The sequence below is a fragment of the Poecilia mexicana genome, unplaced genomic scaffold, assembly GCF_051168715.1.
Source record: "Poecilia mexicana isolate PSO_F unplaced genomic scaffold, ASM5116871v1 scaffold_2, whole genome shotgun sequence".
NCBI classification, from domain to species: Eukaryota; Metazoa; Chordata; class Actinopteri; order Cyprinodontiformes; family Poeciliidae; genus Poecilia; species Poecilia mexicana.
Window position 1 is genome coordinate 47,501,845 of NW_028263371.1, and position 26,569 is coordinate 47,528,413.

The window sequence follows — 26,569 nt, forward strand, 5'->3', positions numbered from 1 at the left end:
TTAATAACTATGACTTTAAAAAGACAGATCTGTTAGAAAGTTTTGTCCACTCTAGTTGAAACTCCAAAGAAAACATTTTCTGATTCTGCTCTTAATTTTTAATCAAAGCAAGTCATCACAACGAGGAAATGGCTTGTGTTAGTCCGACGTTTCTGGAATATAATTTCTGATTCATTTTTTTTTTTGTACTTTTTGTCGTTTTTTTTGTCCAGGTTGACATAGAAAGTGAACTATTACAGTCTAATTTTCTAAGCTACAGTAGAGCTGTTAGACATTGATATCCAATGTAAAGCTGCCGTCATGGCAGTATTTACCGAAAATGACCAGGATACATTTCAGCACCATACAAAACTGACCACACTGCCAACATTGCTTCTCTGCTTCAGTTTAACATCCCATAATCCTTCACTGCATCACTGTTTTTGTGACATGCCTGAACAAATACCACATGTGTTTCAGGACTGGAGCAACTGTCCTCTTTTTTTGGGAAATCAAATAAAGTCATGTTAACTTATCTACTTAGCTCACCCATGTTCCTGCATTGATGATCTTTGTACAAAAATAAATTACTCCATCTTTTTTTCCTGTTGGTGGACACTTATTAGTAGGGAAAAAAGATGGAGTAGTTCCTTTTTGTACTAAGATCATCAATGCAGGATATTCTTTCCTATTCTCTTCCTAAAAGAGAGGCAGCTAATGATTTTTTTTTTGTTCAAAGCAGTTTTTAAAAAATATGAATCTGCTTTGGAAAATATGGCACGGTGTTTATGTGATTTATTTATGTTGTTTCCATTACTTTAAATATTTACTGGACTTATACAGCTCTGGAAAAAATTAAGAGATCACTTAAAATTAGGAGTTTCTCTGATTTTACTTTTTACAGGTATATGTTTGAGTAAAATGAACATTGTTCTTTTTTTCTATGAACTACTGAAAACATGTCTCTGAAGTTCCAAGCAAAAATTTTGTATTTGCAGAAAATGAGAAATGGTCAAAATACCAAAAAAGACACGGTGCTTTCAGAGCTCAAATAATGCAAAGAAGTCAAGTTCATATTCATTTAGAAACACCAATACTAATGTTTTAACTCGGGGAGAGTTCAGAGATCAATACTCAGAGGAATAACCATAATGAGGTTTTCAATCTCTTCTTTTTTTCCAGTGTGATGTGCTTTTTTTCTGTGGTTTTTCTTGTTAATTTAGATTAAAAGCAGTGGGTCATTTGTTGGCTAAACTCCATGAAGCAGCTGACAAGACTGATGTGTAAATTTGACATTACTTTCTAAAATTACAAATACATTTTTATTTATTTATTTTTAATATTCAACATGCTCGCATAGCCACAGTGCCTGTAGGATATACTGAAACAGGAAATGCCCCATGTGGTGGATCCATTTATCCATTGGAAGCCGCGTTGCTTGGACCACCAGCATCCAGCTGCGGCAGTGACAGCTTTAATTTGGTAGCTGGCGGTCAACATGATTAGCAATCTGCAGGGAGCTTTTACAAAGTGGACCAACTAACTTTACCACCCACAGTGAGGGAGGAGAAGAGCATGCAACCAACAATGAGAAGGTCTAGAGCTGCTATTAACAAATATTATTTCCATCATTTATGAGTTTCACCAGCTTTCCTCGGTCATTTTTTGACACAAGAAGCTCTCCCTTTAGGTAAAGATGAATAAACATTACAAAGAAATACTGTAATGATTTTGTTTCACATAATTTATGATTTTATGCATCACCACTAGTAAGATGTTACCCGTTCAAACACAAATACGCACATCATTCATTCCTTCATGCAGACTCTTTGCTTCATTTTCCAGTTGGCGGGGAGTTGATTTGTTCAGATATGATTTATTGATTATGTAGAGCGCATTTGTATACCCACTGTGTTCAGTTAAAAAGCAATAACGCATTTAACGCCCCCTGTTCCATGCGAATGCAATAACACTAAACGAATTATGCTAACTGGGGACAAAAGTGTGATTTGTAAAAGCCTAAGCTGCATGCTGACTCTAAACCACCTTCAGAGAAACGCAGAGTTTAAAGCTAATACAGTAAGAAGTGATTAATTCTTTGAAATATTTTCTTTTTAGTCTAATAGAAAATTAGCCATGAGGCAAGGACACCGTTTGCGTTTAACAGAGAGACCAGACGCATGTAAAGGCCATTCTCTTGAGGTGGGAATTTTCTTAACACTTATTCTCACTCTTGCAATCACTCCAACTTTTTTCTCCAATAAACCAACAAAAATGAAACACAAAAGGTTTGGATTGTAGTGCAGCACAATCAATAAACAATTTTGGCTCAGCATTTCACTCCGTTTCTTCACCATAGTGGATGAAATCTGTCATGAATTTCCTCCTCAGCAGTAAACTCAAAGGACTAGATGATGATGCACCGCAATCATATGGAAATGCATTTGAATTCACATTTGTATTGGGTAGGAATATTGATCCCACTGGATTTTTTATGTGTTAAAGAGGCTGATTATTTTTACTTATAGAAGCACAAAAGTGAACATCTATTTACTGACATAACAGCTGTGAATGCCTGTTTTTCTGTGCGGGGGTTAGCATTGTTAAATCCCTATTGTACAGACCAGAGAGTGCAAACTTCACAGCTTTCCTGCTAGTTAATATATTTTCTTTATTATAAAAAAACACCTCAGGAGGGCCCCAAAACTTTAAGATTTCGGAATTACATTGCATAACTAATTCAGCATTTTATTAAAGTGTAATTAAATAGTCATAAACAATTTTATTGCTAGATTTTCTTAATTTGTATTACAAACAAACAATTCCTCTATTAATAGAGTTCTTGTCAAAAAATAACTACATTCCTGCCTGGAGATATACAAGTAGAAAATGTTTTTGTCTGCCATAAAGAATTGTGAGAACAGCCTGAACCTGCTGCAAGGAGTTATTATAACTTTTCCAAATCCTGCTGCATGGTGCATGTTCTGTCACTGATGATTTTCTGCAGAGTTCATTACAGAACAGTCTGAAATAAAGTTCGACAAATAACCAAAAACCTGTTAAGAATGCCAATATTAACTTTTCACCTACAAGCTTTCATCTAAAGTATTTATGACATTTTAATAGTTAGACTTTTAATTTGATCAGCTTCATATTAAACATAGCGAAAGAGTCATTCGAACTAATCTGTGTCTAATTGTTAGAAACATAGCACACAGATATACCAAACTTCAGCAGACTGAAAACTTCTTGTTGCTTTTTCTTCACCTCATCAGTAGTCCCTGTGCGTCGTCTCTTGACTTGCCCATCATGCATCGCGTTTGTGTTGCTATGCTGCATCAAGGAAAACTTAGAGCTTCCAAACCCCCCATTTGTCATCGCCTAACTTGAAGTACTCTTGTACTTTGGACCAAGTGGGCTTTTGAAAACATCCAAACACATTTCGGACCGGGCCTATTTGACAGTGAAGAAGATGTTTTTATTTATTTATATTCTTTTTGAAAGTACAGATCAGACAGAGTGAACCAGTGGCTGGAACAAAACATGACTGAGAAACACGCACACACACACGCACACACACATGCACACAATTTTAATATAAACTTAATCACATGTCGATTATGTTTTACGCCTTATTGTTTTGCACTTATTTTGTTTACTGATTTTAGTTATTCAGAGAAAAAGTATGGCTATATATGAAAAAGTAACTTAGCTGATTCATGTTTGACAATAAGAACTCTCATCAACTGTTTGCCAAATCTGGCAATAATAAATATTGACACCCTAATTCAGATTGTCTGATCGGTTTTAGTTGATTCCTCAGGTCTCGCAGTAATCAGGCATCGGGGGTAAAAATGTGTCTAATCACTCATAAATTACAAGGTTGGGATGATTTCTGTAATAAATAAGAAATTTATTTGAAAACTGCAATTCTAAGAAATTCTAATTAGTTTAATATACAATATTAAAGTGACAAAACTTTTAAGTATTTTTACAGTACCTTTATGAAGACGGCTTATTTAGAACTTTTTATACTAGCTAGCTGTTTGCTTATCTTCACTGCAAAGAATAAAAATAACATTCTTCTGACACGATTGTATTTTAATCAACTATTTATATTAATCTGTGTGCTCTCAAATTAATGAATTTTGCACAGCAGACAAACAAAATCTTATATAACATGAAATTTACACGCGACAAAGTAATTATATATGTTTTTCTCAGCTCTGAAGATACAGAAATACATGAATGCTCTCACAAATATTCACCATCTGAAATGACTCGAGGGCAACAGCTTTTTTTTCCACAGTTATTTCTGCTTTAGACCAGTCAGGATTAATTTTTCTTCATCGTATGCTGTTATCGCTCCATAATAGAAAAACATATTAAACTGAAATGAAAAGAATTGCCCAGGATTTGAGGAAATGTGGCATCCATCAGCTATTTTTCCTCCCTTCTATCGGTGGTAATTGATATTTGAGGCCTCGTTTTGTGCCCAGGTCTCCTTTTCTTTAAATGGGCTTTTGTAGCGCAGGAAAAAAACAGCTGAGGAGGTGGAAATGGAATTGGTTGTGTGTCGGTGCATGAGCGAGTGGGATTATCCCAGTGTAATGTCAACCTTATTAAAAACGTTTATTCTTTATAGATCAGGAAATTGGAAGCTGAAAAGGATATAGTCCTTGCTGGTGTCTGTATAGGTGTGTGTGCTTTGGGAGAATTGCATGGCCACAAATTAGTGCAGTCTGCTAACAGCGGATCACTAGGTATTTACTCTGGCTTGGTATTTTTACAAAGTAACTTGAAACTTTGTAGATAATCATGCTGTGTTTCATAGCAGATTCTAACAAACATAGGAAAACATCTTCGGTTTAAAAAATAATTTTAGTTTTTTTGAAATGTGCCAAAGCTACATACTGGCACACTGTCAGATCAAAGCATGCACAGATATAGCTGGAGGCATGTTGCTGATTCTTTTTGTAAGAATCTAATTGACAGATCACCAGCTTCCTTGCTTGAAATGACATAAACAGAGTTCTGGATCTGGATCTGGATATATATATATATATATATATATATATTTTTTTTTTTTTTTAAGAGTATGACAACACATCCTCAGTTTGTTGCAAGCAAACTAATTGATTCTTCTTCACCAAAGTCAGGAAACTTTAATGTACTGTCATTATTTCAAACCACCTATAAATTATTCATTCAACCAATAGTACAGAAATGTTTCTCTGTAGACTAACAAGGATTTTCTCCTAATTTTTGTGTTGCTTTTTCTGTCTTACGAAGGTATACTGAGGTTTTAAACAGTTGCAGTCTCAAAACTGTCTTTCCATTACTACAACTTAAAGACGTTTTAATAAGAGACCACAGAAAGTGCTGGAGGGACCAGAGTTTTTCCTGGCTGAATGCAGTGCAGTGCCAACTTTCTGTCAGAAATCAAAAGAACAAATCAGCTGTTTGAAAAGATTTCTGGCTGCAACGAACAGGGACGATAAATGTCTGCAAACGAACAATCATGAATTTTATTGGGGTAACATGGTTTTCAAATTAGAGTGAGCAAGATATTAGTGACATGTCTCCTGAGAAACTTAACTGCTAGCTTGGTACTGAAACAGATAGCCTGACTAATTAGCCAGCTAATGTTTTCTTCTTACCTTCTTGTGTTTGTATTGCTCCATGAAGAGCAGACTAGAAAATATTATAACATCCACATTTACTAACTGGTAGCTTCACTACTCTTACTGTGTTATAAATTTCCCCTAGTCCTGTGTGTCTTAAACAAAATTAAGTAGATTATGTGATACATTATTGTTTAAACATTATGATGTATACTGCAAAAATTTCCCTCATATATATCGTTCTACAAGAATTTCTTATATATTGTGGTCTTTAGAAACAAAAGCATTGTGGACAAGCAGAGGACAGAAAAGTTATTTTATGCCTAAACAAATAATGCATTTTTTGTTAGAAAAATAGGAAAACAAATTAACCAAAAACAGGATACAAAAGATCCAACATACTATAGCTGATTTTTATTTTTATTTTTTACATGGCATATTTTTTGCATGTTATGAATCAGGTTATTTATTTATTACATTTTGGTCTGTGAATTTAACATGTTGATTTTGATATGTTGATTTCATCAGATTTAGTGCGTTAACTTTTACAATCCCGAGGCGGACCCTTTGTTTTTTGTTTCTGGTTTGCCTATGAATCTGACGTGACGCCAGATAAGACTATTGTTGTGTGCAAATTTTACAAAAGGGAGTTGGTCTATTACTGAAGTTATTCAACCCTGAAATACCATCTCAAGACATATTTCAACGCGCACAGACGTAACCAACTCAACGCTCACAGCCCACATTTCTAAACAAGCATTTTTTCAAATAAGTTCCTTGAATGATCAGGAATTCATGAAACACTTGAAAGCCAACTGGCCATTGTAACACTTTGCATCAATCTGATGTTTTATAACCTAAATGACTAAAGAAACATTAAATATTTTGTCACTGAACACTTATTCAATAATTTAGCAGCAAAAAAGGTTATTTTGTCAACATAGTTCTAGATTAAAATTAAATAAATTGTGACTAAGTAATTGTAAGATTCTGCATTTAAGACAGCTGAAAATTTAAAAAAATTTAATTTTTTAATCAAATACCACCATCAATTATAGTCTCCTAAAACATACTGCTTTGACTTTTAAAAGCCTCAGTCCCAAACAACATCTTAAAAAATCCATTTACATTATCACTTAGACAATTAGCAAGAACTCCAGCTCCTTGAAAACATGTAAAAATAAAATAAAAATAAAAAAAAATGGCTGGCTCAATCCTTTTTGTTTTGTGCTGTCATTTTTTCCTACCTAAAGAAATGGCTGAAAAAGCAGCTGAGATGTTTATAATTTTCCCTCTTGTAGGTCCTGACTGCAGGACTACACGGGCGCTTGAGTGAGAAGCACATAAAATCAATGACACTCAACAAACCCTTGTGTTGTCGGCTGTTATGTGTTATCACACAAGCATGACAGCCGCTGAAAAGATAACAAAGGACCCTCACAGCCATAAGCAATATATTAGATCAAGTCAAGCCCACAACAACCACTTGAGAGTGGCAGCACTAAACACTGATTTTAACACGTACATCAGTACACGTCAGCTTAAATATGTTGGTAAGCACAGGCGGTATTTTTATTCATCTGTTGGAATAGCTGGTTGGAAAATTTGATAGAAAATATCTACGGAATAATGTTTTTTTCTCCTTTGTGCTCCTTTACAAACTAACCTGAGTCAGCATGAAGCTCAATAATAAATGTCAACAGTTATCATTCACAGTCACTTTCTGTTGGAACAAGTTTGACATCATTTTGAAGTTTAAACACACAAACTGTGTGAGTAAAGAACTGATTGACCTGTATGAAAAAACAACCAATACCAGATTAATTTAAAAATGTAAGGACTCTCACATCAAAAAAAATGCTTTAAAAGCAGTTTTTGACAGTAAAAAAGCTTTTGGAGGCATAAAACTCCTATAAGCAATAACTGCATACCATATGGATGATGACGTCTCTGGATCCTTGGTGTCTGATGGACCCTACCTTTGACTTTGAGTGGTTTTACATTATGTTACTACTCCATTGCATTAGTAGTTAAACCCTGATGGATGAAGCCAAATCCTGTAGTTACGTGGAAAAAAGTGAGACAGCTTGCTAGTGCAAAGTAGGCTTTACTACTGACAGGGCTGTTGCCAGGTACATGTTTTTGTTTCATATAACAGTACCGGTCAGACCTGTACAGAAAGTACTACATCTACCTGAATGCTCCCAGAATTTTAATCTTTCCAATTACAGTTTTTGTGTCAAAAAGTAACTAGAACTTTAAATAATTAATGTGCGCTGGACAGCTTTCACATCCCTTGTGAAAGTGTCATTTTGCTAGGACTCCAAACCACTGCTGTCAGACATTTTTTTTGTTGCCATATTAATATCCTGTTTGAATTTTAATTTAAAATGTGAAAATCTTGCTGTTATTACTTTTGTCTTGAGTGGACGTTGTGCATTCCTGTTCAAGTTCAGCATTCGAAGCAGTGATTCTTTTGCAACTTTCAGTCGCTCACCTTGTTTTTTTAACTCTTTTTACTTGATTTCAATTATAGAAATTAATGGTAATGAATAAAGCTGTCATGGGCCACAAGTCTGAACTCAACTGAAATAGGCAAAAGTTTAAGAAAATTAAGAAATCTCTTTTAGAGCTCTTCAATAAAAACTCAAACCAGCTCTTGCCAATAAAGAAACAACCTATGGTGTCATTGGTATATCTTTCACATTTTACTCCACCACTTCCCTTCCCAGTGTCACTTAATTACAACATTATCATTGGATCCAATTTGGATTCCCACCCTTGCTCTTTACGTTCTCTTCTCACACACAAACACCAGCACTTGTTTTCTTCAGTCTTTCCCCAACAAAGACTGAGTCAGAGCAGATCTTTTAAGAAGCTTTCCCTTACTTCTCATTAACACTTCAGGAACACATTTGATTGCATGAGCGCATTTTTAACTTCAAGTCGGTTCACATTTTGTGTGATGGAACCTGTTCCCTGTTGATGGTGGCAAGTCACGGGCGGGTGCAGATAATCCCCTTACGTTTGTGCTGTAAGGTGGAAACCCATCGTGGATATTGTGAGAATCTTCTTTTGTATTTGCTTTGAGATAAGCGCCACCTACACATGCTTAACTTTAATGTCTCTTTACATTTTACTTTCTAAAACCCTGTAAAAGGCAAGTTGTTCAGCCTACCTGCTTTAGTACTTAGCAATACAATGAGGTTAGCTTTTACAATGCTCTGTAAAGAGTGTAATGCTGAACATCTTATATGTTTTGAATGCGGTGAAACAAATTCTGTCTTACTCTAGTAGCTGTACACGATTTGGTCAATTGACTGGCACACTGACTTTGAAAGAGGGGAAGATTCAATCTCCTGTTCCTGTCACTTGATGAAACCAGTTTTGATTTGCACTAAGTGCTGGAGTAACTGATCTGAAACAATGTGACAAAGCATTTGTCAGTTTGAAAATGTGTGTGGGATTTAAGCCGTTGTGCAGACTGTGTTGTCTGCAGATCGTTAACAAGAGAAGCTTGTGTTCCAATTGCCCTCATTCTTCCCTAATTACTGGGAAATGTTCCCCACTAGTCCCATGAAGCCCCTCTCTATCATCCCAAATGACTGCATTTGGAGTGTTCCCTGTCCTTTGTTAAAAAATGTTTATTTAATACTGGACCAAAAAGGAGGTATAGGCTATCCATGACCTGAAAACGACTGAAATTTATGGGTCTCTAACGGCTACATTTCAGGAGAAAAAAGAGGACATTAATTGTTGTTTGCTGCTTCAAAGAATAGGAATTACTTTTTTTGTGTTTGTGACTTTCTTTTCATAGTTTTTGTTTTTGTTGAACAATCTAACCTTTCTCAGGAGAACAATGTATATATGAAAATTAAACCTCCCATTATCTGCTAGATACTGACACTGGAGGGTAAAAGGTTACTTTAGTTTCAGCTTTGGAACCTCTAAGTAACAGGAAAGGAGACTTGAAATCCCAATTATGCTTCATGGAACTGCAGACACCAGGATCCTGAGATTTCTTAGTGATAGACCATCGACACGCTTAGCTTTACAGTTTTTGTTATGGTGACTAAGAGGCTGAGAGGAATCCATTGCATATGCAACAGTGTGCATATACTCTCTACTCCCTGAATGTGCAGCAGTGACAGTCCAGAATGTTTTGTCAATGCACATTAATTAAGGTTTAAAGTTTTAGTTTTTTTGTTGTTCAACCTAAAATATCTATTGAATCAAAACATATAATCTTAATTATCATCATCAACATTTGACGAACAGGAAGTATGATCAAATAAGGCAAAAATAATATAAATTTCAGCATTTCAGCTCCATTATTCAACCCTTTAATGAATGACTATATTTTTATGCCAGCATGTATTTTTGGGTGCAAAAGATTTATCTATTTGTGCATTTGCAATCCTTATAGTTGTATTACAAAATTCATAATGAAGTCACTTCGAATTTTGCCTTTGTAGAAAGAACTATCAAAAAAATAAAGTATTTTTATCTTTTCTATTGGGCTCTATTGATGCTTAGAAGACGTTTCCCAACGGAAAACAGAAAGCTTTCCATGTCTGCTCATGGCATTTAATTTTCAAGCATTGGTGAGTATACTCATGCTCCAGATGCATCTTAGAAATGTTCTTCTATGCATCCACTTCATTCAGTTGGCCTGAAATAGTGAGCTCTCTAAAGAAGAACAAAGTGTCGGCAATCATCCGAGGCATTTAAGTTGACTGAGCCATTTTAATTTCGCTCCACCTTCATTATGTGCCTGATGCTTCTAAAGCACTACCGTGTTGTTATCTCCCTCTTTTGTTTCCACACTTTTTGAAAAGATATTTGCCGTTGTTTATTTTCCACAAGAAGGCGCTTATGCTAATGCGACCTCTTCTACAGACGATTTGCTGTCAATTTAGCAGCGTGTTAAAACCACAGTCGGCATCAATCAAGCGGAAGCAAGGCACACAGGGAGGGAAAAGTTTAACGCTAATCATCATACACCTTTATAATAAATACATATGGCCTCTATGTGTTAAAACATAAACACTTTCTCTTTTCCAAACAGGCAGAGATACGGCTTTGAGGGATTCACACAATCAAACTGTGAAAATTGTTAAACAAGATTGTACAGGAAGCTGTTGACGAGGGTATGAAACCCAAGTCGGTAAGGGTACAGGAAAATCTAATTTTTAGTAAATGCAGCTTTAATTTCCAATTTGCCGTTATGTAAATGTTGAGATTAAATAACAAGCCAATCTTGAAGTGATATCATAAAACACCCAGCCTCAAACAATCTGCTTTCAATGAACTCACATTCAAATAAATACTCCACTGGATCCAGCTGCAGTGATGTCACAAAAATAAAATAATGGAGAACAGATGGCTTTACTCTGAGTTTCTGCTCCTAGAGCCTAAATGTCATCAAATAAATAAAATGCTGACGATGCCTAAAAATGAAATGTTGAATTGAAACTTTGACTCGTCAATGGCTGAAAATAAAAAAAAGCAGTTATTTAATTTTATGAATACACTTTGTCTTACAGAGGTATTCACACCCTCTTAACAATTTTACATTTTCTCACATTTACAACCACAAACATATCTGTAATTGACAGACGCCACGAGTTACTGAACCATTGTGAAGTGAAAATAAGCGGATGTGTGGTTTTCAAACTGCATTGCCAATAAGTCCTGAAATTTGATACCCTTAAATGAAATACCATCCACCAATTTGCTTATAAAGTCTCCTAATTAGTAATTAGTCAATTTACTCTCATATGAAAACAGTTACTTTATGAAGGCTGACTACAGTGAGAAAACATTAGTAAAGAAGAAACATCATGGAGAGTAAATAGCAACTTAGAGTCCACATAAGCACAAGTAATAATTGCAACAATAAGAAACAGCTTTCCCTCATATTTATAGATAAAAAAACATAAATCACACCCGACCGATCACAACACCTTCTATCTAATCTGTGTAGAGAGACTAAAACACAGCAACAAGCAGATGGGTCAGAGGATATGGATGAGATAAAAAGCTGATATGCTCATAACTTCTGATGTGAAGAACCTATTAAAGGTCAGATATTAAATCTAAAGCGAAATGCTGCTATATACCACTGTAGCTAAGATACAATATTAGAATATTTCACTATATTAATTTCAACTCTCCACTGCAAGAGCAAGGAACAGACTAGATCAGCAATAAAGTTGTGGAGAGGTTTAAATCAGGGCGAGGCTGTAAAACAAATCCAAAGCTTTTCAGATATCAGCTCAATTTTTCATCAAAAAATTAAAAAGCAGAATGGCAAACCCACAAAACCAGCCAAGATGGCATCTGTGGAGAAGCTACAGCTATCGTGAACTCGTCAAATCTGTACTTTTTAGAAGTGTAAAGAAACCGAAGGCAACATTTTTGTCTAAATGTGTTGCACTATTTGTGAACTGTGATAGTGGCAGCATCATGCTGTGGGAATTATTTTCTTTGGCTTGGACAGATAAGCAAGTTAGAATTGATGGGCTGATAAACTGATTGTGGTTGGAACATGAGAAAATAAAAGAAATATCACAAATGCTGCATTATTTTATCATTTTTACAATTGTGACTGCAAAGCTTTTCTAACATTTCATACTAGCTCTCACCATAGAAAATTATCCTTTCCTTGCGTTAGATGTTTATGTATCTGTTATAATTCAAGACAATCTGACAGTTTCAAAAATAAAAGGTTCAGCTGCTTTCTTTCTAAGAAACAAAGTCAGTTTAGAATGAAATGAAGCTTTGAAAGAAATACAACTTTTTAATTTTGACACATTTTCAAACGTTTTTTTAAGTACAATAATTGGACATGCTTATCCTTAAACCTTTAGGAATTTTGTTTTGGAACCAGCCTAAGCAAGAATATGCAGCTTTGGAAAACACTTAGCAGCCCACTGCACTGAACCCCATTGAAAACCTCCTGGTTATTCCACCAAATATTGATTCTGAACTCTTCCTGAATATTAACTTGTTTTCTTTGCATTATTTGAGGTCTGAAAGCACTGCAGGTTTTTCGTTATTTTCACCATTTCTCATTTTCTGTAAATAAATACAAAATTTTTGCTTGGAATTTCAGAGACATGTTGTCAGTAGTAGATAGAATAAAAGAACAACGTTCATTTTACTCAAATGTATACATATAAAAGGTGAAATCTGAGAAACTGATCATTTTTAGTGGTGTCTTAATATTTTCCAGAGGTGTAGAACTTTTGTTTTGCATATTCTGCTATGCATTATAATAAGATTTCTTTCCTCCTGTCCACACTGTTAAAAGAAAAACCCAAACCATCATGAGCAACATGCTCATTGGTTCACTTGTTGCTCCACTAACTATATTTTTCTCTGGTAAAAGCTCGTAAGGCCCATAAAACAACCACCACCTCTGGCAAAGATTTACTGCTGTTTCTAAATGTTGGAGATTTCCTCGCAGATAGCCAGCACTATCTTTGAGCCAGTCAGAGGATTGTCTGAGCAGTCCAGCTCAGACTACATAAACAAATCTTTACTGTCCACTCTTAAGCCAGTTATAGGTTGCATTTTGTCTCTAAAGTAAGATTTAGAGACAAAGCCGGCTCTCAATTTGAGTTAACTGATGGATTTTGAGAGGTTTACTACTCTGTTAGTTCATTCTGCCCGGTGCTCTGTCTGTGCTGCCATAAACACTGCTGTAAAGGGATCAGTGAGGCTGGGCTCTGTAAAGTTCATAAAAAGATCCTTGCCTCTGATAATGTCACTGATACAGAGTAAGAAACGTTCACCCTTGAATTCTCCCATCTAGCGCCGGTTAGACAGTCTGGCTCTTACTCCCCCCTCTGTGTGTTTTCATCTTCAGTTCAATGTCAGGTTGTAAATTTGCTTTTTATCTTTTATGGAGACTTCCTTTCTCTTTTTATCTGAAAGTTCAAGCTAAAAATCTGAGTTTATACTTTAATGTTTTCCTAACGGAGTGAGTAGGATCACTGAGTTTGGGAGACAAATATCATATTACATCATTGAATCGGTAAATGTCAAATAAGTTCTCAAATTGCGAGAATAGATTTCTGGATCAATAGAAACAGTAAATATCTTTAGTTGACTCTGGACTGAGCTTCAGAAGTAAATCAAGAACTTCCATTTTTTCAAAATAGCGATAAAGTGACTAAGAATCAGCATTCAGCTTCTATGCACCACGAATCTAGAACAAACTTCCAGAAAACTACAAAACAGCTGAAACACTGAGTTCCATTAAACCAAGAATAAAAAGCCGCCTCTTAAGAATTGCTTTTGTGCCGTAATAAAAGAAACAGACCAACACATTTGATGTGTATGATTTTGGTGTTGGCTCTCATCAAAATGTAATGTTTGTTGACTGCATGGTGTTTTCTTTATAGCTTTGTGATTTTGGTGCTTTTATTATGTAAACCACCTTGAACCGCCTTGCTGCTGAAATGTGCTGTACACATAAACTCGACTTGATTTAAGCCAAACAGAATGGGTGTTTGAACTATAACCAGTTACAAGATGAACCCCTCCTAAGCCACTGCCGCCCCCACACAACTGATTTATACAAGATGTGCAACATTTTTGCAACAGATGAACATCAAGGTATTTGTACTCCTCACAATGTAGTGTTAGACTTATTGCAATATCTTTTACCTCATGTTTTGTTCACAGTTAAGATAAGCCAATTGTTTTTACACCAGGACATAAAGCGGTTCACCAATCTCACAAGCTATGATCCATTTGTCAGGTAGTCATTGGTTCAGGCGGTTGTCGAGACCTCCGCCTGCGTCTTCTGGAGTTTCTGGCAGAGCAAATCAGGCTGGAATGTGTTACATACACTGGAGAAATCAGAGAACAGCTTTGAGTTTTTTGAAGCAGGTTTCTGATGGCGTCTTCAACTTCAAATCTGCAGAACCTTCATAATGTCAGGACAAACAGTCTACAGGCACTGAGGACTGATGAGTGAGCTTTCTGGAAAAATGTAGGATGTCTTTCACCAGGCCGGAACCTTCTACTGGGTCAGGCAGAGGCTAAATAAAGTGCTGCAGAATCCAACAGAGCTGCTGTGCACAGGTTGATGTTGAAGTGCCCAGGTTTTTCTTGAAGTGAACCGATAAAAGAATGTGTTCAGTTCATTTGCTCTGTCTAGACTTTCATCTATGCGATCAGCTTGAAGCCTGTTCATCCCTGAGCACACATCTTTTATATTGTTGTTTGCTGGACCGTGCTTTCCATCTTCTCCCTGTACACCTCCTTCCTGTCTCTAATCGTGACTTGAAGTTGCTTCTGTATACTCCTGAATAATTCTCTGTCTTTTCCTGAAGGTTTGATTTCCTACTTGGTGTTGATCGACTGTTCTTTTCTTAAGGGGAGTCGTCTCTCTGCTCTAGCAAGAAGGATATTTCCACAAAGTTTAAATAGTTGATCTCATTTTATTTAGTTTTTACTCTGGTTATTTATATTTCTTTTATATTTGACAAAAAGCAAAATGGAAGAAATTTGTAAGGGAGGAAACTTTCTTAGATGGAGTGTTTTAATTACGTAGTTCACTCCCAACCAAATGCTTTTTGTCGTCTTTAGTAGCTTAAAGGGAAAAATTGTGTTTTCCAGCCACATCTTGGCATTTTATAGCACAATCAAGTAACTGTGTTACCTCCAATTATAAAAAATGCTGTATATAATAAATATCAAGTCAAGTCAAAGTTAATTTATATAGCAAATTTATAGCCAAAGTGCTTCACAACAATCACCACATCACAGGTAGATAAACGACAAAACAGAAAATAAAATTACAACTTAAAAGAAATTTTACTTTGTAATTTAATACCTTGAAATTGAGCCTCTGTCTCTTTAAGAAACTCGCGTCTTTCCAACAGGAAGTCATCACATCACTCCTCTATTAACCCTTTAAAATCATTTTTACTAAGGTGAAAAGTAGCTTGTATAATGAGCTACTCAGATGCTCAGTTCCACCAGGCATTTGCTAATTGCTGCTGGCTAGTCTGAAGGAGCTGAATGGGGAAGTCGTAGAGGAGGGCTGCTAGGTCCACCCAGGCTTTTTTCACAGCTGACTGGTTGCCATGGAGATTAAAGGATTCCTCAAACATGCATGAAAGAATCAAGGCGACACTCCAGGCATGATTTTGACGAGGGAATAACATGATAATGTGATATAAAGCTCAAGAAAGTCGATTTTACACAATAATGTTTCACCATGTTTTTGGCATAATTTCTAAAAATAATTTAAAGTGTTTTCTTCCTGGCATGATTGTGGCATGTAAGCATAGTTCGCACATTATGAGTAGTACAGTTCAGATCTTTCCAGAAACCTACAGTTACCTCTTTGTCTGGTAACAACAGAACGCCCTGCTTCTAACCAGCAATCCAAAGAAAGCTTTTTATGACCATTAAATGGGGACATTACACAAAACTACCCTGCATGGAGCCACAGAGTGCAGACATTTATACGTGACAGATTGACAACATAACCTTTGCACACGTGAAATGCTGAATATTTACTGTCACAGCAGTGAACAAATGACAAGCTAGTGATGATGTCTGATGCTGATTAATGATGCTGCAGTGCTGATAACGATATTTATCTTATGATTTAACAAGGAAGGGGGAATAAATCTCACATTTTGTAGCTTCTGATATAGATATAAATACCTTGCTGAAACTATCACTCTGACTGCTGCTTTTCCTGCATCACCAACCACTCATCACTTCAGCAGAGGTGTGTTAGAAAGGCCTACTAATGCTCAAGTGCAAATCAGAGATAGGACTCCTTGATTCAGCTAATGAAGAGAGTGTGGAAGTGTGATGAGCAGGAGAAATGGACGGGAAGGCAGAGGAGAGGATTGCTATTTCATTTTGAAGTGTTTGAGAGTGTTTTTTTTTTTTTTCTAATTACACGTGAAACTATTAAACTTGGATCTGAGAGTGCCGTTGCTGCTTCTTTTTTAAGCAGAGCTTAAAAGGATGTGTTACTTTTCATCATCTCTAGTGTCAGTAGGTGGTGCATAATGCATTACAACTAGAAGCAATGCAAATGAATGTGAAAGCACAGATGTACGTGTTATATTTATTTATGTCGGTCCCTGCCGTCCCTGCTCCTGGCAGTCGGTCTTGTATTGTTTGGAAGTGGACATGAATGCATGTCACATGAGGAAAGAGAAAGACGGGGGGTTACTATTTCACCATGCCACAGACGCAGTATGTGTGAGTAAAACACACACCGTGTCAGCAGAGGCAAAAAGCAATAAAGACTTTAGTTGGATTGCTTTATAGATTTCAAAAGGGAGCTCTGAGGACGGTAATATTTGTGTTGGAATGTAACTAAAAATAGAGCATTTCTTCCATTTTGTTTTCTCTCACATGCTCACTAAGTTTCAGGCTGCATCTCGCTTGTAACGCCACCATCTCTGCAATGATCTCTCATCCTCTGCATCGCCTCCTCACCACACTGCCTTTGATTTCAAGAGCTGAACTATTCTGCAACATTTGTTGATGTGGATCTGCAAGTAAATGCTGCAGAATTGTGCTCCTCTTGGAATTGTTCTTCTTCGCTGCGACTGCCAGGAGAGGAACCCACCATCATCTGCTGCATACCAAAAAAGGCTCAAAGTGCATCCTGCCTATATCTGAGACAATGTTGAGTGGAATGATGTAATAATAAATGTATTAAATGCAGATATTTTAAGAGAATATGTATGCAATTTTACTCTTTAGTTTAATTCATCATGACATGATGAATGAATTTGCATCAGTCCAGACAGACCAACTGTGTAGAGTAGAATGAAATGAGATTTTATAGACGTCACATTTGTGAAGTACTTACGAAGTACCTATTTGCGTTATTTTGGGGATTTTTAAGTTGTAATGCTAATTTTACAGAATGTTTTTTACCATGTGGCAACTTGGAAGTCACATTAATACACATTTTGTTTTTTATAAACCAGAAGCAGAATGTGGAACTAAAGTCTCAATAGCATTCATGAACATACAAATGACAAACTTTTATCTTCTGACCCACAACATAAGTGAAAGATGCTTGTGACCCTGAGTACCGGTTGATCGAACCACTAGCTTATTTAAACTGAAGTATGACAATTGCACAGACAGCAAATGTACTGTCTGCATATTTGCTGTACAAGTCTTTGTACAAAGACTTGTACTTGCAAGTACAAGTCTTTTCTACTATTTATAGCTTCAGTATGTATAGTTAAGACACGGCATGTTCCAAATCAGGACCAATTTTTACACCAATTCTTGAGTTCTCTGCTGTGGATAATGTACAGTACCTCACCTCTAAATCCCTTTCTTCCTACTTAAAACACCTTTGAGTAACACGTCCTTTATGCTCTGTTAGTTCAGAGATGTGCACTACTTCTTCTTGCTCAAAGGACGTATTTGTTGGCCGTATTTAAGGAGATGAACAGAGAAACTACACATTGATATGGATTGCAGGTCTTGTTGAGACGTACAGCTAGACAGGCAGGGGCAGGCAGACAGGTCTGCTGCTCATATATGATATGCCTGCCAGTTTCTCCGGTGTTGTTCAGGTCCAGTGATTATGGAGTAGAGACCTTTTCAACCAATCTGCTACCTTTGTGTCTCAGGGCACTGTCCGGTGCTCTGAGCCTTGGGCTTGGAGATGTTCTGGGTGACTTCCAGATCTCATTAACCTTGAGTTAAAGGTCTAGAATTACATCAAACACTCAAAGGCCAGAGGGTCACGATACAATTTTCACATCCTGCTCGGCTCTGGTTAATTTTCCTCTAAGGTGTGTGGCATACGCCTGTGTAACCTGATCTGTTGCTACTGGCTGTTGTCAAGAAGGTGAACACGATACAAGAAGCTGATCAACTATTATTTAAACATGTCAACAATGATTGTCTGTAATGTATGTAAGTTTAAAGATAAAAATGTTTATTTTCATATAGAGGCTCATGAATAAGTTGATTTCCTTACACACATTTTCACATATAAGTGTGTCCAGTATTTATGAGAGACAAAAGTAGATCATTTGTCTAGGTAAATCTTTAAAAGTACTTTCGGGGGTGGAGAAATTTTAAAATGCAGATAAATTGTACCATAGACAAGTTACAGGAACAAGAAACTATTTTCTTTGTTTACCTTTGGGAATGATGTGTTCATGTTCTTATTGCTGCAGTCAGTGAACAGTTTTTTGTACTTCTGCTTAGTTTAATGTTTTGGGTAAGGTCTGTCAGTCTCAGCCTGTCCGTGAATCTTTCTGAGTTTTAGGGTCATTATTGTAACCTTTTTTGTTATTTTCTTTTCAAAGTTGGGGCCTCGTTGGGACTCACCCATGAATCACTGTTTTTGTTTCGATATGCAGCTCCTGCTTCGGTTCACCTTCCGCTATTGCTGTAAGTCAGCATCAAGAACTTTTTGTTCCACAATCTTCAACAAGTTGAGCATATTAGTTCTGGCAAATCCCAGAGGCCTCAGTTTTATAACAATGAAACTTCTTGACAAGTATTTTTGAATACTTTGATTTGTTCTGCAACGCCCCAAAGCCTTTGGAACTGTCATGTTTATTGGCATCAGCACATTTCTGCTGGTGTTGGACAGCTGTCTGGTTTTATTTTGAGATAAAAAACCATTCCATTTGTCTTTTCATGTTAACACTGGAATATTAAACTCAGACATCTTGTTTTTGTTCTATTTTTATTGGGCTTTTAGAACTGTTTAAAGTCTACAATAGAGTTAACCTCTCTAGGGATGTCTCAATCAAAACTTTGCTTGTTTCTTTTTGTGTTTTTAATTGAATTTCAGTTCATTGCAGGCCATAAATGTTTAGTGCACTGTGAAAGATTATTGCTAATTTACTTACTCCTTTTGCATCCAAATTATGCTTTAAAAAAAGAACGCAAAGTAAGTTTCAATCTTCTGCTAAACAAAATTGTGAAACATTTAAGCTAATAAAACCTTTGTCTAAGTAATTAACAAACATATTTGCTTCACTCTGTAAATTTTTTTATTTGGTTCTTATGCATATATTTCACTTTAACATCGGTAATTTATTACGAAACAGAAGATATTTTATGCTCAACTGGAAAATATTGGAGTTTAATGGTAACTAATCCTCTCAATTATAAAGTCAACAAAGCAGGTTGTTGCCTGTTGAGTAAAATCTCACTGATGGATCCAAATCAACATTTGATGATCAGATCAGCCTTTTATTTTTCCAGCTGCAACCTCCAGGCTTCATGCACCTTCAACACACTGTCCACTTGAGTTCAGTTTGCCGTTTGTCACAGTTCTTCTTCCACAGGTGAAAGTGTTTCTGGTGGTTCACTAAAGGCGCGTGTGTGAACCCCACTTTGTGCTCCAGCTCAGATGACGCATGGTCACCCACTGTGCAGCATCGTTGTGGCCTTGCTGCAAAGCTCATCTAGACAGATTGCAGCAGGACACGGTGGTTCAAAAAAGGAGCATCCCCTCGGTTCAGCGAAGGTCAGGCAGAGGCATCATTAGGTTGACAGAGTCTAAAACAGGGTCTGCTGGGGTGTGGGGGTTGACTGACGGTTTTTGACTCAAGGACATGTTGGTATCAGAGGTTAATGATGGAGGCAGCCTTGATACGCCGTGGGGGATGTCACTTATCATACTAATACAGATTGGCTGTGGGTGCGTTGGTGTGCTGCACACCATGCATGTTTGCAATCCTGTACTCTAACATCTTAAAAAGCCTTATAATTGACATCTGCAGCTTACTTTCTCCTGTCCCCTGTACGTGTGTGTGTCTGTTTCAGTGTTATCCTTTCTGACTGTGCCCTAATTGCTCTTATTTGATCAGTTCAAGCCTTGGTTTCAGGCTCTTCCTTTCCCTCCTGACCGCTCCATTTGTTGCAGTCAGCAGTGGAAAACACAAAGCCTCTTGTTGCTTCAAGGTGGTTCCCTTCAAACAGCGGAGTTTGTGTTACCAAATTCAATTATTCTTGTTAGTGAAAAAACAGCAATAGGGCTGTGAACAAGGAGCATTTGAAGAAAAGTATTCTGAAGGCTGGTGCCCTTGTCACTTAAAAAAAACAATATCAGCCAACTCAATGTTGTAGCGTTTAATGAACAATAAAATATAATATTATAAAACTTCCTGTAAGCATTTTTAGGTTTATCTATCTTCTTAAATGTGCCAGTAGAAATGCCAGTATGTTATTGAATAAAGGGATACAGTATTTTTTTTTTGATTGGATTACAAACCATTAAATAAATAAAAAAAATCCAGTTGCATGCACATAGTTTTTCCTTTTGACAATCTTTAAATAGAAATACATTTATTTTGAATGTTTTAAAAAATGTGTAGCAAGGACTGAAACGACTCCTTACAGAAACATGATAGTTTAAACAATTGCTTCTGTTAGGAACAATAATTCATTGCTTTACAAGCATTTCTCTGGTATCCCTTACACCCCCATTGTGCTATTGTGAATCTGCTTTGCATTTCATTGTTAAATGAAGGTTCACTAGCTTTAGTAAGTAATGCCACACTGAGGACTTCCTGTTCATCAGATACTGTACAAAGTCAGGCTACCATATGTCAAAAAATAGCAAAGCATGGGCCCTCCAAGACTTGTGAACCACTGCTACAGAGTTTATCTATGTTCTTCCTCAAAAGTAAACCTACGTTGCAGTACTCCAGGACTTTGCAGCTTCCTGTCCGATAGTGGTGTGACCTACTGATTTAGGGGAAAAAAGCTATTTAACCTCTTGGGGGAGTCATAAAACCTTGCATATCCATGTTCAGCAGTCAGTTGATCACTCAATAAAAAAACAGGAAGATAATGTTAAAAGTAGTACATTGTGAATTCTACACCCTTTAAACTCTACACTTGCACAATACAAAGCAGAGGCACATCTAAAGGATCTCATGTACTTTAAAGGCATGACGAGGCTTAATGTTCCAAAAAATAGCCTTTATTTCTGCTAAATAAAGAAATAAAGAAATAAATACATGAATAAATACACCAGCATAAACAGTAAGATACTGTAGGTGTGTGTCGGAAGCTTAGGGGGAAGAAAGGACTTAGGTCGAAACACACTTTTATCTGGGAATCATTTGTAAGCTTATTTTTTCATTTGATTCACATTCTCATCTATGTTGGTCATTGTTATACTTGCTAAAATATTAATCTACCTGACATTTTCTCTGTTCCCCATTTATTCTACTCAAGAACAAAGGAGGCTTGGAACCCAGATATGTTAAAATTGAGAGAAAAAATAACTGAACAGTGTGAACTTTTTCATTGATGTTTTCATCTGTTAACAGAAGGCAGAAGTTTTGTGTTTGTGGAAAAAAAACCCATCAGTGCACTGGTCAGACATAAAAGTTGTGGAGACATTTAAAATCGGGGATCTGTCATTAAAAATGTCCCAAGCTTTAAATAAGCTATGGAGCTCATGCCTTTCCACCTCAACTAAAAATGATGGGCAAAAAGCTTTAATCAGAGAAGCAACCAACAGGCCAATGGCAACTTTGGATATATTAACAAATTTTGTGTAATAATTTGCTTATAGAAGCTGTTATCCACGCCACACGTTTGGTTTTGATGTGATAGAGACCAAAATAAAAGCCGTTCCTCAACGTAAGTCTCAAAAGCACCAATTAAACTTTGATACAAACCATGTAGGAGGCAGAAAAAATATTAAAGAATGTGTTATCAGAAGAACACGACTGTAACTATTTTTGGGATGAAAAATGAAAAGTGAGATGGAAAACTACCACAGCATGTCATATTTTTTAAAAAAACACACACTCGCTGTGAGACATGGCGGTGGCAGCATGATGTTTGGGGAATGTTTTGTTTCCTTGTTTTGACCTTAGGATATTTTGATAAATAGTTGGCAAAAATTGCAGTATATAGATTTGTAGGTGTCATAGAAACAAGCCACAAGAGTTTAAGATGTAATTTAATAAAAATGTCTTTCTAGAAATTATTGACATGGTGTCTAATGTTCAGTTTTTGGTAGCAAGCAAGTTTTTGGTAGCACTTGCTAATGATGAGCACAAAATAGAAGAAAAGAGAAACATATTTTGTTTTTGGTAATTCAAGAACTACAATAAAAATATATATTTTGCTGTGACTCTTAATTCATATTTACACTGCAGTTTTACATCTTTGCCAAATTTTCAACTCAATAAACCTGTGCTAGGTCAATTTAATCTTGTCCAACATATATGTTTGTGGTAGTTAGTTTTTTGGCAGTGCCTGCTGTGTTTTATAGACGAGTAGCTTGAAGGTTCTGTATAAGAAATTACTGCTTTAGTGCCAGTTTTTTTCTCTTTTGCATGTTTGGTTTGGTTTGAAGATCCAATTACACAAATGGATACAGCTCATCATGAGCTACTGTACAAGTTTAATAATTAATGTGCACATGCACATTACAACCTGTGGCCAGGTTTCTTGAAGCTCGCTGTTGTCGAACTCAGAGGTTCTTTGTTGCGACATTTTCCAGGGATCCGATTATTCACCAAGAATTACATGTAAATATAAATTGGGCAAAGAAAACTTTGACAGTTATTATCAATAGGGTTAACACTTCTTTCTGTTTTTAATGAGTGTGAAAACAAAACGGATAAGTTATCAGGAAATGGATCCTTTCACCTCTCTGTAAATACTCTGAAAGTTGCAGACGTGGAAGCGTGTCCCTTTGTATCTTCCTATATTCCCCCACATGAGGTTGAAGTGCCAAGAAACAATCCCCTCTAAAAGGAGGCTGCAAATTCTGAAAGCAATTAGTTTCACTGAATTTTATTCAAGGGAGTCAGAAAAAAGGTTTCTAAATACAAATCAACTCCATAATTATTATTCCAGCATTGTTTTGTGTTTATTTAAAACTATCTTCCATCGTCTCCGGCAGATTAAAAGCATCCCAAAAGCATATTTACATTTTAAATGGTAGACAGTTTGTTCAGGTTGATGTACATAGCATTTAACTAAAGGTTTAGCTTCAGTCTCATCTGACCAGACGTAGTTCTTCTGCATGTTTGCTGTGAGCCCTACAAGAATTGTAGAAACTTTGTTTTAACACGAGCTTTCTTCTTGCCACGCTTCCATTAGCGCCAGCTGTATTTATACTTAGACTTAATTAAACACAGGTGGCCTCTGTATACTAATTATGTCTCTTATGGAAGCAATTGGTTGCACTGGTAAAGGGAGATGAATACAAATGCATACTAAAAGGTCCAGATTGTCATGCATAAAGACATTAGAAAACATTGTATGCTACTCTATACAACTTCACAAATATCTCCTGCTTTGTGTCGCTTGTTTCCGTCTATAGCCTGACAAAATGAGACATTTCTGTTGGTGTAAATACTTTCACCAGGTCCTCTGGTTGTGCTCGGCCTCTTTACTAAACATCCGTGACATGGTGTACCCACAGACTCACATCGCTTCCTGTTGTCTGTCTGTTCTGCGCAGCATGCCGTCCTGGGTTCTACAAGGCGTACGCAGGAAACATCAAGTGTTCAAAGTGTCCTCCACACAGTTTCAGCTACGGAGAAGGAGCCTCCATCTGCCGCTGCGAAAAAGGCTTCTTCAGAGCCGAGAAAGATCCATCAACGATGGCATGCACACGTAAGCCTGGCTTATTTTCTCTATGTATTTTTTAGAACTTTTTGTGTGAACCTATATATCTGATGCTGCTGTTACGCCTGAATTTTCCCTCTGTGGTGCATTAAAGGACATTTCTATTCCCTAAAAAGGAAGCCTGACAATTTGCCTGTATGGATTTCCTTACTGCTTATCTTGGTAAGATAAGCACCTTAGGTAATCTTTGATTGGTTTACAGCAAGGGAAATGATGAGGGGAATCATCCCAGAAGATTTACAAAGTAGAATTAGGAATCTGCAGCACTGTCAGAGGTAGAAAATGTCATTATGTATTTTTGACTGATTGAGCTTTAATTATTCCAGTGTAAACTCATACTAAGTATTTCAATCTTTCTGTGTGTCTGACAATCTGGAAAGGTTTATCACTTTGTCTTAGGAGCTTGGGGATTTCGCCTGAATTTGCCCGGGCCATAAATCCAGCCTCGTCTTTCGGACTTATCTGGTGTGAAGCCGAACATTAGAGAGTCTCTGGATGAATTACATGGCTTTTGTTCAGCTGCCTTGTCTTCATCGATGATTCAGTGACTGTCATTATGACTTCATATTTGCATTAAATTACAGTTTAACCGGACTAATTCTCCTTTAATTAAAAAGCCATTTGGCTGTCGCCGAGATAGACGGAGGCCACGTCTGAGAGCTCTCCGGGGTGGAAGAGCGCATTTGTCTTTCATGGCAAGACAACGCAACGACACTATGGAGATGCTTTTAGTTTACAGTACTCTGTAAGTTGCACTGTTAGCAAGAAAAATGCTAACCACTAGATGGGTAGTGAGGCGTCCAGCTCAGGGGACTATTCATGATAATGCTTGATATTGGGTTTATGAAATGAGTTGTCAGCAATATTTTTTGCAAATAGCATACAGATTTCACAGTATGGAAAGTTTTTTAAAGATTGTGAGATCAATGTAGAATTATCCAGTTCAGAGTAGATTAGATTCTTTGAAACCAGAGACAGAAACTTTTAGTTTAATCCCAAATTTTAGGAACATTAAGACCAATAACTGCCTGCAGTCCACAACCATTCTTGTAAAATTGACAGTTAATTTAAAGTGGCGTGTGTTAAAAGTTGTTGAAAAGTTGATCTTCCTGTAGCAAACTTTTTACCTGCTTGTATAACGTTTGGGCTTTGATTGTGTAGCATTTTAACTCGGCTTGAATCACGTTGTACCCGAGTGTAACAACGCCACATCTATTGCAAATGTGCTGCTATGACAACACATAATGAATTTAATTTGATTAAATATTGATTTATAGCTGCAGTAAAAAATAAAAATAAAAACTTTTTAGAAATGCTTAAATCCAAGAAACGGAATCAATGTTTAGATTTTTAAAATATACCTTGCAAAAATTTGGTTATGGTGACCATTTTGTATTTATCATTTATCGAAAGTATTTAAAAATGTCGCCTGAAAAATAGTTTCTTCTATTCACTGGCTCCCTGTTAAATCAAGAATAGAAAATTGAATAAAACTGAATATTCTCAAAGGGAGGCTGTCAGCTGAGCTATTGCTGTCAATAGCTTCATATTTCTGCACCATATTTCTCTGTCTTCTAGCCAAAGTAATTAAATGTGTTATTGCTGTGACTAACTACAGGCTAATCTCAAAAATTAATAATGACAAGGTATTTTGGTGGCGCACTTTAGAAAGTGAAACTTAAACATTAAATAGATTCATTACAAATAAAGTGAAATATTTCATTTTTTTCTTCCTAATAATGTGATTATTATGGCTTGCAGGTGATGAAAACAGAGTTTTCAGAAAATTAAAATGTTACATAACGCCAATTAAGAATACATTTCAATGTTGTGGCCATAAAACGGAAAAAAAAAGTACACCAGTAAAATCAATTCATGGATTTGGAGAAGCTTCACAAGGAGTCTGTTCCCACAGACCAATCCTACAAATGTCTCATTATTGATGTCAGGCTATTCCTCAACCAGAGATAATGACCTGTCCTTCCTGGGCTAAAAAGAAGTGGACTGTTGCTCTCTAGTTCAAAGTCCTCTCTTCAGGTGAAAGAAAAGTTTGCATCTAATTTGGTAAGTGGTCCCAGAGTTTGGTGTAAGAGCGGAAAGGCACAGTCTCCATGTTGCTTTACGTCCAGTTTTCACAGCCCGTGATGATTTGGCGTGTCGCGTCATCTACTGGTGTTGGTCCTCTGCGTTTGACTTTTAAATTTGTCCATATGATTTAACTGAACGTGTGTTTTCAAATAATAACCAGATGCATATGTTTTGCAAAGCACCTAAAGACACAATTTGCTGTGAATTAATTTGAATCAGAAAGACTTTAAAACATC

General features: G+C 36.5%; 1 protein-coding gene across 2 annotated transcripts in view; it reads left to right on the forward strand.

The window, feature by feature from the left end:
- epha6 (eph receptor A6) overlaps positions 1-26,569 on the forward strand; it is a 200,166-nt gene that overhangs the window by 79,556 nt on the left and 94,041 nt on the right. For both annotated transcript variants that reach the window (XM_088001921.1, XM_088001925.1), the window contains one exon: positions 24,078-24,233. In XM_088001921.1, the coding sequence (XP_087858047.1) occupies positions 24,078-24,233 (156 nt within the window). The remainder of the gene's footprint in view (positions 1-24,077; positions 24,234-26,569) is intronic.